Source organism: Pipistrellus kuhlii, unplaced genomic scaffold (genome assembly GCF_014108245.1).
Source record: "Pipistrellus kuhlii isolate mPipKuh1 unplaced genomic scaffold, mPipKuh1.p scaffold_m20_p_8, whole genome shotgun sequence".
Classification (NCBI taxonomy): domain Eukaryota; kingdom Metazoa; phylum Chordata; class Mammalia; order Chiroptera; family Vespertilionidae; genus Pipistrellus; species Pipistrellus kuhlii.
In genome coordinates this window covers 17,546,061-17,563,667 of record NW_023425584.1, presented here as the reverse complement: position 1 = coordinate 17,563,667, position 17,607 = coordinate 17,546,061, and the positions used below count along the sequence as shown (strand labels likewise).

At 44.1% G+C, this 17,607-nt stretch overlaps 1 protein-coding gene across 2 annotated transcripts in view; it reads right to left on the bottom strand.

The window, feature by feature from the left end:
- GLRA1 (glycine receptor alpha 1) overlaps positions 1-17,607 on the bottom strand; it is a 61,577-nt gene that overhangs the window by 19,494 nt on the left and 24,476 nt on the right. For both annotated transcript variants that reach the window (XM_036423378.2, XM_036423379.1), the window contains exons 2-3: positions 10,780-10,907; positions 5,763-5,830 (exon numbers count right to left, since the gene is read on the bottom strand). In XM_036423378.2, coding sequence (XP_036279271.1) covers positions 5,763-5,830; positions 10,780-10,907 — 196 coding nt within the window. The remainder of the gene's footprint in view (positions 1-5,762; positions 5,831-10,779; positions 10,908-17,607) is intronic.

The window sequence follows — 17,607 nt, the reverse complement described above, 5'->3', positions numbered from 1 at the left end:
TAGAGGACTGTTTTACACACACGTGGGAGACATTTATAGGTAGAATAAGAAAGGAGGAGCAGGAACCTGGCAGCAGCACCTGGGGAATAGGACCCCTCTGGGGCATACCAGCTTTGTTGTCACCGGAAGGAGGGTGTATGTGTGGCGAGGCGAGGATGGTATCTTAGACCTCTCTCTAAAACAGCCTGGTGAGCGTTCATTCAAGACTGTTTTTTTCCTCCAGGTCCAGGTACATCAAAACAACTTTTGATTGGCTCCCCTAATATTCAGAGAGTGGCCAGGGAGGGCATTCATGGAGGACAAGAGCATTCCTTTGATTCGAATGGGAAGATCTGTCATAAATGAAAAGGACCTGGCAGTCTCACTTACCTACTTCAGTCTTTTGTGGGCTTGAGTGTCATGAGTCAGCCTTGCTGAGTCTGATCTGAGGGAGAGCCCCTGGGTTGTCGTAAATGCATGCTGGTGATGCCTCCCTTGGTGCTGTCGGGAGAGAGTCACCCTGCAGAGACTACCAAGTCTGCCTGTGGTTTCGCTTTCTGCCTGGGACAGACGCTGGTGGCATTTCTGAGAGCTCTCTCTGTGGCTTTCTCTTAGTCTCCAGTTTACCAAGGCTTTGCGGAGTATTGAACCATATCAAGCTGGATGACATTTAATATAATTTTCCTTGGAATCCCCCAACCCATGAGTATAAGAAGTGACCTAGCATTAGCTGTGTAGAAAGACTGAGGGTGTCATGGAAAAAGCAGCCATAAGAAGGGATCTCATCCACAATAGCACCCAACCCCACAGACTAACCAGGAATAAACCTAGCAAGCAAGGTATGAGATGTATGTATTTAAAAAACAACAACTCTTCAACTTTACTGAAAAGAATAAGGGAATACCTACATAAATGGAGAGACACACCATGTTTATAAAACATACTAAAGATGTCACTTCTTCCCAAATTAATCTATAAACTCGGTCTCAAAAATTGGAGGCAATTTTTATAGGCTTTGACAGGCAGATTCCAAAGTTCATGTGGGAGAGAAAATGGGCTGAAAAAGTCAAGAAGACCTTAAAATAGAACAACAGAGGACTATCTCTACCAGGCATAGAAATATAATGTGAAGCCTAGTAATGAAAGTAGTGTGGCATTGGTGCAGAAAGAGACAAACAGAGCAATGGGGCAATAAACAGAGGCTAGAAACAGACTAGGTATATATGGGGATTTATTTATTTATTTATTTTTATATGGGGATTTACTTTATGAAAAAGAGCATTTGAAATCAGTGGAGGAATAATGGCAACTTAAGAATGATATTGGAAATATTACTATATAATCAGAGAAAAGTAAACCACCACCGAATACTTTACAGAAACCTAAACTAAACCAAATGGATTAAGGAGGTACATGTTAAAAAATAATCTATAATATTGTTCAAACTGCCCAATAAACATATGCAAAGATGCTCAAATTCACCAAGAATCTGAAGTGAAAATTAAAAATGACTATGAAGTACCATTAAAAAAACTTATCTGATAAAATAAAAAAATAAATGGCGATATCTTGGGTTGGCAAAGGTAAAGAGAAATGAACACTGTTGGGAGGACAGTAAATTATTAAAACTTATTTGGAAGTTACCTGGGCAATAATATCTGTCAAAATAACAAAACGAAGTGCATGCTTTTTTGATCAAGTAATTCCACCTCTGAGGAAATGGGCAAAGAGCTATACACAAGAAAATTCATTTGTAATATATATCCTAAGGAAATGGGCAAAGAGCTATACACAAGAAAATTCATTTGTAATAATGAAAAGCTACATAAGCCTGTAGTCCATCAGAAAAAGGGTGGTTAAATACCATGAAATGATGTTCAGAGCATGGAATTTTGCAGGTAGGCCATAAAGTCTGCAAACATAGATTAAAGTCATTTTGTCATATACTGAATATAATAATACTAGTAATTACCTATTATGTTTCCAAATTTGGTGGTGTGTGGAGAGTTAGAAATGAAGTATACCAACATGTAGTGAGGTAACATGATGGAGGTAAAAACACCAATTGTACTGCTCCATCCTATTTCTACAGAGATGTGTGTGTCTCCACAATGTATGCACAGTCAAGGGGAGGCCTAGTCGGGTGCACACTGGGTTGTTTGTCTGCATTCCTACTTCTCTCTTTTATTGGACTTATTTCAAAGTTTGTGGTAATAACAACAACCATGTGCCAAATTTTTGCTGTCTATAAGCATACTCTGGATAGGCGGTCACTATTCCCCAGGGTCCTGGCCAGTGTATCTGGCTCTGAGCCAAGCCAGTCTGACCCTTGGTAAGAGGCTACAGCTTATAACCTGATAATGGAAATACTGGGATTCATGCCCAGAGGACACCAATACACACACACACACACACACACACACACACACACACAAACACTCGCCCTCTCATTTGTTTATATTGATACATCGTTCCACATGAATTGAGCGATATACATGTGCATACTCTCATGCACACCTGCACATGTGTATAGACAGACTCACACTCACATGTAAATTCTCTTTTACTTATTCACATGTATTTGTATGTATATTCACATGCACATGCACAGACACACACATAAATGCTGCCTCATGCTGATGCATACTTCACTACGTGCTCACATATTTGCAAATATCCACACACAATTACATAACGAAAATGGTACCATTCATGTACACTCACTCTTAAATCCTTTCTCATATTTTTACATATATACATACACAGATACATGCACATTCATACTTATACATAGTCACATGTACATTTATAACCAGAAATACACATACTTATTCCTATGGATGGCCATACAATTTCCCTTTGGGATTACATGTGCAAATACATTCAACCAGCATATACATATGCACATGCCTATGTGTACATTTGTACAAACAATCCCACAATACCCTCATGTGCATACATACTACTCAGACACATAGAGGCTGAAGTGTATACTCATAGTATGCGTGTCCAGACAAGCTGGTGGTTCCTGGAAGGTTCTAGCTCCAGATCTTGCTCTTGGAGACTGCCAGAGGGAAACTCTCAATCAGGAGCCCCTTCCCACCTCTCCCTCATTCACTCCTGTTCCAATTTCTTCCTTTGTCTTGCTGTTTAGACTTAAAGAGAGTCCCTGGAAAGGTCAGGTGAAGGACAGGCAGCCTCAGCCCTCCACTGGTCTGGAATGGATCAAGATCTTTGCTGCTTTGCTGGCTGCCTGTGTCTGCTCTCAGGTCTGGTGAACAAGGCCAGACCCTGGGAAGCAGACAGTCAAGCTCGGGGACGCCAGCTGTTTATAGAGCTGCTGGCACTCCTGCTGCTCCTGCAGAGCAGATACAACCTGGGGAGGTCCTGGCACAGGATATGTCCACATTACCGGGGATCCAGGTTGCACAATCTGCTCTTCACGTGATTGGAGAGGTAGAGCCATGGCCTGAAACTGGGCCTAAACATGTCTGTTCAATAACTTTCCTTTCGGCATGGACTGAAGGGTCCCTGGTTAGATACCTGTCCAGGGCACATACCTTGGTTGCAGGCTTGATCCCTGGTCCTGGTAGGGGTGCGTGAAGGAAGCAATCAATATATGTGTCTCTCTCACATTGATGTTTCTCTTTCTGTCTCTCCTCCTTCCTTTCACTCTCTTTAAAAATCAATGAAAAAATATCCTTAGGTGAGGATTTTTTAAAAAAGTTTCTTTTCAGCTCTAACACTCTATGACCAAACCTTTCTGATCCTCAGTTTCCTTATCTGCAAAATGGAAATAACATTTGCTGCCTCAGGGGGGCTGTTGTGAGTCTAAAGGAGAGGGTATGTGCAGAAGTGCTCCGCATACTCCTAGCACACAGCGGAGTTTAATGTGTGGTTGTTGCTGTTGTATTCGGAGTGATAAGGAAAGAGGTTCGAGAGGGAAAGTGGCCCACATGGTTTGGTTGGTGGGAGCTGGGGGAGAAAGAGCTGAAGGGAGGGTCACCCTTGGCTGCTGCAGAGAGTACCCATTCCATGCTCTGTAACCTAGTGACCTTGCTCAAGTGATGTCACCACTAGTCATCAGATTCCCTTTCTGTAAAACAAAGAACTGACTTAGACGGTTTCTTAAGTTTTTTTTTTTTTTTTTTTTTTTTTTTTGCTAGTTCTGAGATTTTTAGATTTTTTTTTCTCCCCCTAAATTGTCTACAAAGCAAATGAAATACATATAGATCATTAAGAACCCAGTATGGGGAAAATGGCAGTACTGTGAATGTACAAGCTGGAGAATGGCAAAACCTTCCTAATTTGGATTAACTTTAATAAGTGAGGGGAACCTGTCACCTGGACCTCTCCTGAGGAAGCACTTCATTGCCAGTCCTGCATTTCCTGTCTAAGATCGTTTATCTCCCTGCAGGGGGCTTTGTTAGTTATCTCCCTTAGAAAAGTTGAGAGCTCTTTGCAGTAATATGAACAAGACTCATTGGAAGCCTGAAGTAGCCTAGTCACAGGTGGATGTCCAGAATGGATGCTTTAGAGGAGTCTATAGTACTTGGTTACTGGCTTTTCTTACTCTGCTCATAAAGAGGTGACTTTATTTTAATCCTCACCTGAAGATGTGCTTATTGATTTTATTTTTCCATTGATTTTTCAAGAGAGTGGAAAGGAGGGACACATGGACACACACACACACACACACACACACACACACACACAGAGAGAGAGAGAGAGAGAGAGAGAGAGAGAGAGAGAGAGAGAGAGAGAGAGAGAGAGAGAGAGAGAGAGAAAGAGAGGAGAGAGAAACATCAACAGACAATTGATGTGAGACAGACACATTAGTTGGTTGCCTCCTGTATGCACTCCAACCAGGGCTGGGATTGAGCCTGATACCCAGGTACATGCCCTTGACCAGAATCAAACCTGACACCCTTTATTCCTTGGGTTGATGCTCTATACACCGAGTCAAACTGGCTAGGGCTATTTATTGATTTTAGAAAGAGAGAAAGGAAGAGGGAGAGAGAAACATTGATGTGGGACAACACTCCAACCAACTAAGCCACCAGCCAGGGCATAAAAAGATGACTATAAATAGCCTTTGCTATTTTCTCACAAGTTAAATCACTGTCTTCAAAACAAGCACAATGGATTATTTTTGTTTTTAAGGACTGAGAAAAAATCTAAAGTATATTGTACCTATTTATAGTTATAAATGTAACATTTACTCCTTGTAGAAATTTGAAAAATATAGAAATGCTTAAAGAAGAAAATAAAATTATCCATCAATCTATGATACAGGGATAATTGCTTTTAACATTTTAGTATTTTTACTTCTAGCCTTTTTTTAATCTAGTATAATTTATTTTAAACTTTCTACTATGGGACTTTTTAAGTACATACAAAAGTAGAGAGTAGAGTAGAATCAACCCACCATATCCATTTCAGCTTCTATACCCAGTCCTTTGCTATTCCGCAGTTGCACTTGAACTTTACAAGTAGGTCTTTACGTTTTCATCTAAAACTTTAGCCCATTGCTATGATGTTGTTTTCGCAATACTGGGTGTTTGGCATGTGCAGGCCCTGCTGGCTCTTTGGCCATTGTCAGGTATATGTGCTCACCTAAAACATGGTATAGGGCAGTAAAAATGTTCAGTCGCTATACCACCGGAAACCCGCAAGCATACCAGATTCCTCACCTCCTTGGGAAGCCCAATGCAGAGGGGAACTATTTCAGGGAGAGAGAGATGCCCCACAGGAAATGGAAGCTTGTGTTTTGACTCACTCACCATAGTCGTCTCAGCAATGGAACCAAAGCTGTTGATGAAAATGTTGCAGCTCACATTCACCGGGGGACCTGCCAATCAAGAGAGATACCTGCTTTAGATCCATAGTCATGAAGAAACCCACAGGACAGGACCCTGCCTGAAACACTGACCTCAGGGATGGACACCCCTCGGTGAGGTGCCCCTTGCTGTTCTCCAACCCACCCCCCAGCACCTGGGACTCCCAGCCACACCGCTCTGCCAGATTTCCTGGCCCCTGAGTGAGCACCAGGTACAGAGTACCAGCGTCTGAGCTGGGATGTACTTTCATTAACACAGGATGATTCACCTTCCTGCCATATGGTTGAAATCCCTTCCCCAAACCCCACCGGCCGCCTTCTAATTTGTGGCTGAAATGTATTTGCTGCTACAACATTTGGAGGCCATCTTGGGAATCACAAGGAACAGTGAGTTCCTTGCCTTGAACTTATGAACCAAGAATGATTGCCTGAAAAGGCGTTGATGGGAATTACCAGCTGAGAAATCCAGAGAGAACCTCAAGGGAAGTTCATAAGTCTTTGTTAAATACTTTCTAGGCAGGCTTTTTGAATCCTGCTGCAAAAGACAGGAGAGAAGTGGAGGAATATTTGCTTTTTGAAATCATATTTCTAGAGGGACCTCTGTTTAGTTGAAGCTAAATATCTTAATTTTATGCTATTAATTATAGCACTTAGCATTTATTGAGCATTACAGGTTTTGCTGCTGGGCTGGCTTTACTAACATGGATCTTCTTCTATCCTCTCAGTAACTCCATGAGGAGGCATGGTTATTACCTCCATTTTACAGATGAGTAAACAGAGGCTCAGAGAGGTTATTTGTCCTAAACCATACAGTTAGTAAATGGACAACTCAGAGTTTGAATTCAGATTTTGTCTAATTCGAAAGCGAATGGTCTTAAAGGCTGTACTTGTAAAAATGAGATTGAGAGAAAAGAAGTGGCATGCTCAAGGTCACATAGTGGGAGAATCCAGGATTTTAAGCACTGGGCATCCACATGAGCTGACAAGAGGGCCAGCCTAAATAATCAGAAAGAAATGTGAGACCGTGGGTAAGTGTGACATAAGCAGTAGGTTCCTGGGTACAATAGAAGTTCTGGCCCTAACCAAATTGGCTCAGTGGATAGAGTGTCAGCCTGCTGACTGAAGGGTCCCAGGTTTGATTCTGGCCAAGGGCATATGCCTGGATTGTGGGCTCAGTCCCCAGTAGGGGGCATGCAGTAGGCAGCCGGTCAATGATTCTCTCTCATCATTGGTGTTTCTATATCTCTCTCTCTTTCTTCCTCTCTGAAATCTATATCTTTATTGATTTCAGAGACTGCAGTATTAGGGAAGATCTCATGAAGATGATGACCTTGAGCTGATCTTGAAGGTGGGTAAGACTTAGATTATAGGTCATAATCCTGCACATGAAGATTGCAATGTGCAATCTGTGAAATTTTCAGGTCCACTTTCTTGTTGCTCCCCATGAGGGCCTGAGGTAGGCAAGGCAAACTTACGGTCCCTGCTGTTCAGGTGGAGCACAGAGAGTCTTAGCAACTCACTTGGGCTGATTTAGCCAGCAAGTGGTAGAACCAAGACTTGATTGAACCCAAGTTTCTGATTGTGGAAAGAAGGAGGCAGATATCCTTGTGTCCTGTTACCATGTTTTCTCTGTCCCCCTTAAAATGTAGCCCAAGTATTTCACCTAAGGTCAACCATGATTTCCCTCTTTTCAGAAGTCTTGGTGTAGAGTAGAGGTATCAAACTCAATCAGAGAAGGGGCCAAAATCTAAAATCCAGCCTAAATCGCGGGCCAAATGGTTTACTGAACAGTCATAAACTGTCATTGTGATGGAAACGCAGCGGAGTGCAGTGATGACAGCGCGGTGCGGGCCACATTGCAAGGCCTGGCGGGACGGATTTGGCCTTGTGTTTGACACATGTGGTGTAGAGGGTGGGACTCAGTCTCGTGGTGAGAATCCAGGTTTTTTTCTCCAGGGGAGTGTAAGGATCCAGGGGGTTTTGGACACAGCTCCAGTGCTCATTGGCTGCTTCACCTCAGGCCTGCCCCTTCCTAGTTCTGGGTTGCAGTTTCCCCATTAATTTGGGAGAATAATTCCTTATCTGGGAAGTCACTCTGTGCCCCAGCGGTTTGGAATTCCCTATGGAAGCTAGTCATTCAACTTACAAGGTTATAAGATTTCAGGGCTGGGAGGTTTCTTAAAGGTCATCCGAACTGATGTGCAGCAGGCTGTTGGAGGTAGCATCACCAGGAGAACTAGTTAAACTGCAGATTCTTCAGCCCAACCCCAGGCCCAGGGAAGCCAAATCTCTGGAGATTAGCCCAGAATCCATATTGTAATGAGCTCCCTGGGTGACTCTCATGCACAGCCAGGTTTAGGAACCTGCTATGCCAGCTACCCTCTCAAAGCTCAGAGCTCGAACACCTCCCGTAGTGGGAACTCATTTTGTCTTGAGTGGTTCGTTCCGTGGTGATAGCTCTGTCTGCTAAAAAATGTCTCTTATGCTGAGTGGACATCTGCCTCCTTGTCACTTCCACCTAAACAAAGGCCCATTAGATTTTTTTTTTTTCTCATTTAGACTCAGACCCAGGTTTTTCTCTCATTTAGCCTCATGCCATTAAGATGCCCCAAAGAGTTACTGCCTGTGCCTTGAATCACGTGCACAGACTTCCCACCCAGCCCCTGCAGTGTCTGGTGCTGTGATTCCCCTATAAAGTAGGTCCTGATTCATGTGTGCGAGAAGGCGCCTGCCCAGAGGACCCCATGGGGAGGTGAAAGTCATTGACATACATCTGAAATGAAATTATCCTCAAGAAAATTACAATCTGGCTGCCTTCGGCAGCAGGATAATGTATATATTTCATTAAATATTAAAGTTTAATTTTGCTTTTGTGTACGTGTTTGCATCAGGCTGTGCCCCTGATCCTGGGAACCATTGTCCGACACAGAGCCGTGGAGGAGATGCAGACTATCAGAGCCGGAGGGGCTGCGGCTGCTGGATCATTTCACAGATGTGGAAACAGAGGCCCTGCAAGTGACTCAGTCTGGGTCACACGCATCAGGTAAGTAGCGGGCGTCCTAGAACCCAGTATTCTCGCTCTTTTAATTCTTATTACAATTTGCATTGCCATTGTGTTCTGTGGACTGAGCCTGCTGTTCCATGTCTTCCCTGTCTTCAGGAGAGTCAGGAGCAGGCAACATTTCTGGTGCTTGAAAAAAACTGTGGAGCTGTTAATCACTGGGTTTTCAAACAATGCAGGCCTCTTCCTGTTGTGTTGGGTTCACAGAGGCCTTCTCAGGAGCTCTGTAGTTTGTGTGGGGCTTTGGGGAATCTTATTGGTGTCTGAGTGGAAGTATGAAGGGACCGCGGGGGTCAGGGGCTGGAGGTCCCCTCCTCATGCCATTGTTTCAACCCTAAACACCAGGGAGAGAGAGAAACCTTGTTTCCAGCTCCAGCCTGGGTTCTGGGAAGCTGTACCTTGCTCAGAGCCCTACTCGAAGGGGACTGAAGGGGCTAGGGATGACATAGTGTTGGGAGATGAAGATGATCTAAGTCTGTAGATTTTTGGGCCCAAGTGTTTGGAGGAAGGTTTTCAGAGAGGGGAGAGGATGGACCCTGATTCACTGGGTGACATTTTTATTTCTTAAAGATATTCACTGCTAAGTAAGTAAGCCAGTAAATAAAAGAAAAAATGACTAGCATTAGATAAAGAACTGAGTAAGAGTAGCTAGCTGGGTTAAAGTCCCAAAGTCTTGACAGCATGGCTCAGGAGTCATTTAACTGCTCTAAGCCTTAGTCTATTTGCTTGTTGATTCATTCATTCATTCATTCATTCATTCATTCATTCATTCATTCACAAAAGGTTTATTGAGGGCCTTTTATGTGCCAGGTACAAAGGATAGCTAACACCTGAACCCGGGATGCATGCACATTCAATAAAGGAGTCCCTCCTTTCTCAGGAGAGCAAGACCATGGCACTCAGTATGGAGTGCTGAGAGTGTCCACTAGGGGGCGTAGTGGACTGGAATTCCTGATGGTGGGTTCTCCAATGTGTTTGGTTTGGACAACGGCGTTTCTAAAATTTGCGACTTAGCTGTTTGTAAACTGGCTACCCACAAGGCATGTTTGGCTCACAACAAACATATTCTGTTTGAATGTACGTATTTTAGGAATCAGGGAACTTTGCATAAATCTCCATTTTTGGCTCTTCTTGGAATACTGGGTGACCTGGCAACACGGGGCCTACATTCCTGCTGGGTAACTGGGCTGGGGCTGAGGAGAGGCTGTCCCCTTTAGAGGGCCGCACCTCTCTTTCTCCATAGTCTCCACCACTCCCTATTGCCTTATTCCTGGCTCCCCTCACTCACTGAAATTACCTACCTAATTCCTGTAGGCATTTGAAATTGTGACTCTGGTTTGGACTAGAAAGTTCCAGAAATTATTTGTTAATCCCTGGTACCTTTCCAGGAGGTGAATTTCAGTTGGAAGCCTCTTATCTAAAAGAAGTAGAAGCGGACCGCTAGGGGAGAAGCAGAGTGGTCTTGGTCATTGTGCTCTCTGCTCCTCCCTTTGGAAGGACATGGTGGGAGCCCCAGAGCTCCCACAGACAGACAGCTTCATCGCTGCAGAGATGAGGAAACTGAGGCCCTGAGAGAGGAAGAGGGTTATCCGAGTTCAGAGAGTGAGTTTGTGCCTGAACCAACCATGACCCCGTTTCTTTACATGCCACGTTTATCTATCTGTCTGTTATACCAGAGGTAGCAGGTATACACAGACTCCTGGCAGCCAGAGGGCTGTTACTTCTGAGTGTGGTTTGTATGGGTGTGGTTGGGGAGCAGTCCGAACTGATTAATAGTGTCTGCCTAGGGCAGAGAGGAGGCCTGGGCTCCTGCCATGTATGTACCATCCAATCCCATGCTGCTTGCTTCTGAATCCAGGAAAACAGGTACGTGGGGATCTGGAAGGAAAGTTTTCTCTACCTTTAAAATTGGGCCTGATCCTGGCATCATATCCAGAGGTTCTCCCCATGAGCTTATCCAGGAAGTCCGAGGGAGACATGGACTTGGGCGCAGAGCGAGCGGCATCAACCTCCTTAGAAGCAGCAAGGCTAAGAAAGGAGAGAGGAGAGCAGAGGGTTAACGATGGCCCTTTCTCATGCTTGGTCAGATCCCAGATTGGCCCACCCCTTGTTTACCCGAGAAATAGGTAATACGGGTCCTTAATGAGGGAAGACCCAGGCTAAATTGTTTATCCAGCCCAAATATCAGCTGGCGTGGGATCCTGGCAGGCAGCCAAGTGTCTGACCGCTGCTGAGATGCTGCAGCCTCTTCTAAGACTGCAGGCCTGGGGATTAGAGCAATCACACTTGGCTGCAGGTCTCCCCGAGAGAGAGGAGAGGAGATTGAAGGGCTAACCTCCCAGGAGGCCCAACCCTGTGTTTTGGGTGCCTGCACAACAGCCCCCCTTTCCCCCATGGGTTCATGGAACAGCGAAAGAATCTTAGAGATCAAGTAGTCCCAAATTTCCCCAAAGTTTCTTTTCAGAATCGGTCACCAAATGAAAAAAAAGGAAAGTTGCCCAAGTCAAGTGCATTTGGGAACACAAATTAACCAGGCATCTTTACCCGAGGTCTTCTCAGAGCCTTTAACTAGTTTAGATGCTCTACATACGGGACTAGTATCTCATGAAACACACACTTTAGAAAATCTCAGTTGGGAAAATGAAGGCACAGCTGGTGGAAGTGACCGACGCCCCCATTCCCACTCAACAAAATGCTTTTAGGCTCTTTAAAAAAAATAAAAAAATAAAAAATATATATATATATATATATATATATATATATATATATATATATATATATTTTATTGATTTTGTACAGAGAGGAAGGGAGAGAGAGAGTTAGAAACATCGATGAGAGAGAATCATTGATCAGCTGCCTCCTGCACACCCCCCACTGGGGACATGCCCACAACCAAGGCACATGCCCTTGACCGGAATCGAACTCGGGGCTCTTCAGTCCCCAAGCCGACGATACTTTTAAGCTCTTATTCATACCATAGCAAGAATTACTAAGGACAGTGGCCCCCCACCTGCCGCTCTCAATCAGAGGCACTCAGATTTCTAGAGGAGTCAAAATTGGCAGCTGCAGGGTTGGAGGATAACCATTTGTGCAACTGAGCTTTTCTAGTCTTGAAATGCCACCAGGAGACCCCAGGCTAGGCACCCTGTCCTATGTGCCGAGAGGCTGGTACCTTGAGGGAGTGCAGGCATAGAGACGTGTGCCTGTGTGTTGCCAACTAGGACATCAGCTCCCTGAAGATTTGCTCTTGTTCATACCCGGCCACTTTTCTGACCTCATCCATCCTGATTGTTTCAGTGAGCGCCTCTTACAGAGGACTCTCACATGGATGTCTCCATGCCAGCTTCTCTCTGGAGCCCTCTGTCCTCATCTGCAGACACCTGCAGGGCATGTCCATCCAGATGTCCTGTCTGTGCCTCCAGTTCCTCTCCCACCCTGAATGCCACAGGTTTCTTCCTAAACTTGCTTCTCTAGACTGCAGTGTCCCTGGAGGCCCCAATAGCTCCCCCATCCTCTAGGCGTAGAAGTGACCCAGCCATCTTACTTCATTGCCCCCCTCTCCTCACACAACCCTCGCTTAGCAGGTCCTGGCCATTCTACCTCACAGTATAGTTACTTGTGTTTGTGTCTTAAGATCAGGAGTCATGGTGCTTTTATTTAGTGTTTGTTTGTTCTTTTAATCTCCTACTGTGTCCACAATGATGTTTCAAACACATAATTGGTGCTCAGTAATTGCACAGTGAGTGACTGAATAATTTGCTACTTTAATCAAATATCCTGGCAAGTAGTGTATTCGTAAATTTGCATACGTGGATCAATAATTTTAAAATGATTAGACTATTATACTCATTAATAAAAAAATACTGAAAGCAATGCTTGGCATTCCTTTGAAGATTCAGAAGGCATTCCAGCATGATGTAGACACTCTTTCTTAATAATCTGGAGGTCCCTTATTTATTGACTGAAGAGCTAGTTTTGATTGACAGGACAAATGCGTTTTACTGTTTTCATGTGTGTGACTATGAATATTTGTGACTTTGTGTGAAGCAGATATGTTTTCAGGTGTGATGTGTATGCATCAGTTGTGTGGGTGAGGATGGATGGGTGAAAAGTAGAGTGTGCATGGGGGTGTTTGGGATGGATAGTGGATCCTGTTATATAAATTTGTATGTGCAAAAATGTGAATACCTGGGGTCATGGTGAAGTATGCTGTTAAGTGTGACATTTAGTGTGGGCACGTGTACATGGAGTGTAGGGTGTGAATGTATAATATGCCTTTGTGGATATATGTATCTGGTGTATATATTGCATGTGTTTGTTTCTCACATGCATTGTGAGATGTAAAATAGAATAGTGCAAAAAAAGAGTGAAAAGTATGGGTGATTTGGAATCAGTGATGTCTCTTACTAGCTGTGTGATCTTGGGGAAGTTAGTTAACCTCTCTGAACTTCAATTGCCTCATATGTCATTTTAGTTTTACACAAGGAGTAACTGAGGTAGCATAGGGAAAAAACAACAGCACCTAGTTCTTGGAACAGAGCAGACATTCAGTATATTTATTGTCTTGCTCTTGACTTGCTGTGTGTATGATTGTGTGATAGTGTGTGTGTGTGTGTTTGAAGTAGTTTGGATCTCATCTGGGGACTTCTTTGGGTCCCACTGCTTTCAGCTGCACCACAGACCCCATGTGGCTGGGAAGTCCTGCCAGGTACCTTCCACGGCCCACATCCCCAGCCTCTTCTCCATTCAGCACCAGACTCACAGCCGCTCTGTGGTTCTGGTGTGAGCAGAGGGGACCACAAGCAGGCAGCTGTTGATTTACGACTTTTCTGTGGCTATAATTCACTTCTAGAACCTCTCCAGGAGTGGCAGTTATGAAGCTTTCATAAGCTCCTGTTCTCTGTCCAGCCCCTCCTCTCAGATAATAAGATTTGAGAACATAGTACTCCCTCCCAGCAGTTACTCCCTCCACAGATGATCCCATGGCCCTTAGGCCTCTTTCATAAACTTGAATCCTATTAGGTGGCACAGTGAGAGAATGAATCCACCCCAAATTATCACTCACCATTTGCTATTAGCAAAATGTGCCATTTAATACCTGAATCCTCCCCAGTTACCTGAGCTTGAGTGTCTGCAAGGTACTTGCAGCCTGGTCACCTGGTACTGACTCACTAAAAACCCTGGTGGGGTGAGGTGAACTGGAGGGGATGCAGACTCTGAGAAGTTAGGTGACTGGCCTCAGGTCACACAGCTCTTTAATGAGAGAAGGAATTAGAGCACAGATTCTCAAGTGTTGACTCATCCAGTGCTACTGTGCACAGGATAGCCTTTTATAAATAGTGAAGAGGATAAATCATGGTAGCCACCATTATTACTATTTGTTTTTGAAGCTTGTTATATTCTGTTACATCCAAGAAAATCAAAACATGTGTCTGACTTCTAGCAGTCCTATATACACAACTCTGGATTTATCACACCTAAAAATGGAGGAGAAGTTTCTGTGAATTACCAAACGAGCCTCTGTTTTGCCAAGTGATTGACAGAAGTCTTTGAAACTTTGGGTTCTCCAGTCCATACCCTCCCATGTCTCATGTACCAGTGGTTTCTAAATTGTCTGTTTCTTTTAAACCTACTGTTGTAAAAAAAGGGGACTTTATATTACACCACTCACAAATGAACAACTAGTATTACTTAGCATCATATAAATAGCCATGGTAGTGAATACAATGAAAACAAAAGAAGTTTAAAATTTGATGTAAATGCTGTTGATTGCCAACAGGACTACCCTAAGTCTCACAGGGAAACCATCGAGTGTTGGAAAGGTGTTAGAGATGTATTAACACATAACTGAGATTTTCTCCTTGAGATAATGAGAAGAACTGAAAGAAAACTGGTTCAGTAATAATTCACCGATACTGTGTGTGAACCACCTAAAATCCTTGCCCATCTCTTACTGCCCCGTCCGAAATGTCCCCAATTCTTTGTGAATTACAAAGGCTCCGTTTTAAGGTCAAAATAGCCATACCTCTCCACTTGACAGTCATTGCACCTTTCTGTCTGTATTTAGATACTGTGCACAGAATTAGTCAAGGTCCCCATTGTAAACCTGTGCTCTGTGCACCTGTGCAGAGTAAACAGGCATTAACGGGTCCTTGCTGCACAGTTGGAACCACTACCTGTGCTGAACGCAAACATCTGCTGACAGACTCAGCTATTGGACAGAGAAGCTGGGGATGGAGCTGAGCCATGAAACATGTGATTGTTAGGATCTGCTGACCCTGTACAAGTATTTGGAAGTGATGCAAATTGTTTCAGGGATTACTGCAATGCAATGTAGTGAATCAGACTTAGTTTAGACAGATTTGATTAATAGTAATTTCCAGAAAGTCAGTGAGGTCTTCTGGGACCCAGTGTTCTGCCCCTTGCAGAGAAGGCTTATGATGGTGGCTGACTGGATGGAGGTAACTATCTGTCACCATTCAGTTAGGGGATTTATCACCCTTGGAAACTTAGGTACTTAAAAGGACCTCTGATTTAAAAAAAAATGTTTTTATTGATGAAAGAGAGAAAAACATGTATCAGTTGCTTCTTGCACATCCCCTCCTGGGGATCAAGCTTGGAATCAGGCATATGCTCAAACCTGGAAGTGAACTGGTGACCTTTTGGTGCATGGAACGATAACCAACTGAACCACACCAGCCCAGCAAGGACCTCCTGTGAGTCATTTTCCCTTTTGCTTTCAGTTTCCCAAGCTATAAAATGAGGGGTTTAGAATAATCTCTAAAAGTCCTACTGGCCCTAAATCATCATTTTATTAGTCTACAATATTCTTTCTTTTTTACACATCTGGTCTTGGGATTTGAATTTGTCAGAACTCCTTTGTGGGAATGTGAGCGTATTAGTTTCTTGGTTCTTCTGCATCCAGTCTCAAGAGTTCTCCCCAGTGGACTAACTCATTTTTCAGGGATTTGTTGGAAGAAAGGCCAGATCAATGCTTAGATTCTCATTCTTCAGTTGCAACATCAGTTGGAAATAGGGAATCAATATGAAGCTGTCAATCTGAATTTCAAATGAGCTGGGGTTAGCAATGACACTGGGATCACACCCTGCATGGCACCACACCCCCAAGAACCACCTGGGTTAGCAGAGACGGTCCCTCCAGAAGATTCTATCTCTGCAGTTCGCCATGGGCAGAGAAGTGAGGAGCTCGGGGGTGGGAAAGGAGAGGAAAGGCAAGACAGAGTGTAAGAGGCTGAGGGTAATCAAGGGAGGGTCAGGCAGGGCTGGGGAGGAAGTGCCAACTTAGAAGGGAAGGGAGATGGGGGTGGGAGGAGGAAGAGGCAAGTGAGGTGTTTGTGGTATGGTGGAGTACAGAGGTCAGGCACCCAAATGCACTTGGTGGAAGTATGGGGGTTTCCAAGAGGCATGTGGAGAAAGTGGCTTTTTACAGTAAAACTTAAAAGTTGGCATGACATATAAGTACAACCAATGGACATAAAGCTCTGGGGAGGGAGGGGATGGGTGGGAGGGAGGGAGGGGGGAAAATAAAATAAAATTAAAATTAAAAATAAATAAATAAATAAAATTGCAAAAAAAAAAAAGTTGGCATGGAAGAAATAGGGAGGAAGAGTGTTTTGGGTAGAAGGAACATAGCACGCATAAAGTCTAGAGGTGAAAGAGGGCTTGGAGAATGGAAACTTTAGTGTGTGTAGGAGAGAAGAAAGTAGGGAGAGAAGGAAAGAGAGAGAGAGAGAACAAGGATAAGAGGTGAGGATGGAACACTGTGTCTGAGTGGTTGGAAGTAGTAGGGCTTGAACCCAGTTCTCTGCCTTACCATGGGTCTGAAAGTTCAGGGAAGATTATCCCTCCTTAATCCCTTTGCAGTAAAAATAACCCATCCAACTTCTTAGTTGTTTCTGGTTAAAGTGAATTGTGGCCTGGCCAAGCTTGGGAAATGGGCCCTATAAAAACACCTCCAAAGACACCTTGCATGCAACTTGCCCTCTGACTTGTGCTAGAATGTCTGTTTCCTGTGCTTTGGTAGAGAGGTAGTCCAATGACTACCTGGTCAACTAGTCAAGGTCATTTGAAGGTCAGCCCTATGTTTACATGGGCCTTTACTCAATACACAGTTATGAAGGTCACTGTAGAATAGAGCAGAACTCATTAAAGTGGGGGCTGAGAAACCCAGAGGTAGTCTTGGCTGTATTTCTAGCTTTCTGTGTGGTCTTGGGCTAATTCTTTTTCCCGGATAGTCCTCAGTTTCTTCTCCTGTGAAAATGTAGTTCAGGATTAGGTCAGGCGCAGGGGACAGTTTTACCTTGCGTGCCCACTCCATTCTGGCAGTGGCTGCCCAGAGAATGGAGTCCAACCCAGCAGGGAAGGGTAGCAGGATGGTCACCACTGTCTGCCAAGGGACTGCATTGCAGAGTGGAGGCTTGTCTCATCTCTTGCTCTCTTGCTTAAAAAGCCTCTGATCCTTTACCCACTGCATGCATGAGGCACCATGGGAAAGACACAGATTAGTATGTTTCTGCCTCCATGTGGGCAAAGTTTGAGTCTGTCTTGTTCTGTGCCTGGCATGCAGCGGCAATCAATCATCATTTATTGATGAATAGCCTCTGCCCTCTAATTGTGTATAGTCCAGCAGGTAGAATAGATGAGGCACAGAAACAATTATAAGAAGTTGCTACCCAGCCTTTGGGGCATAATTGGACTGCCAAGGTGG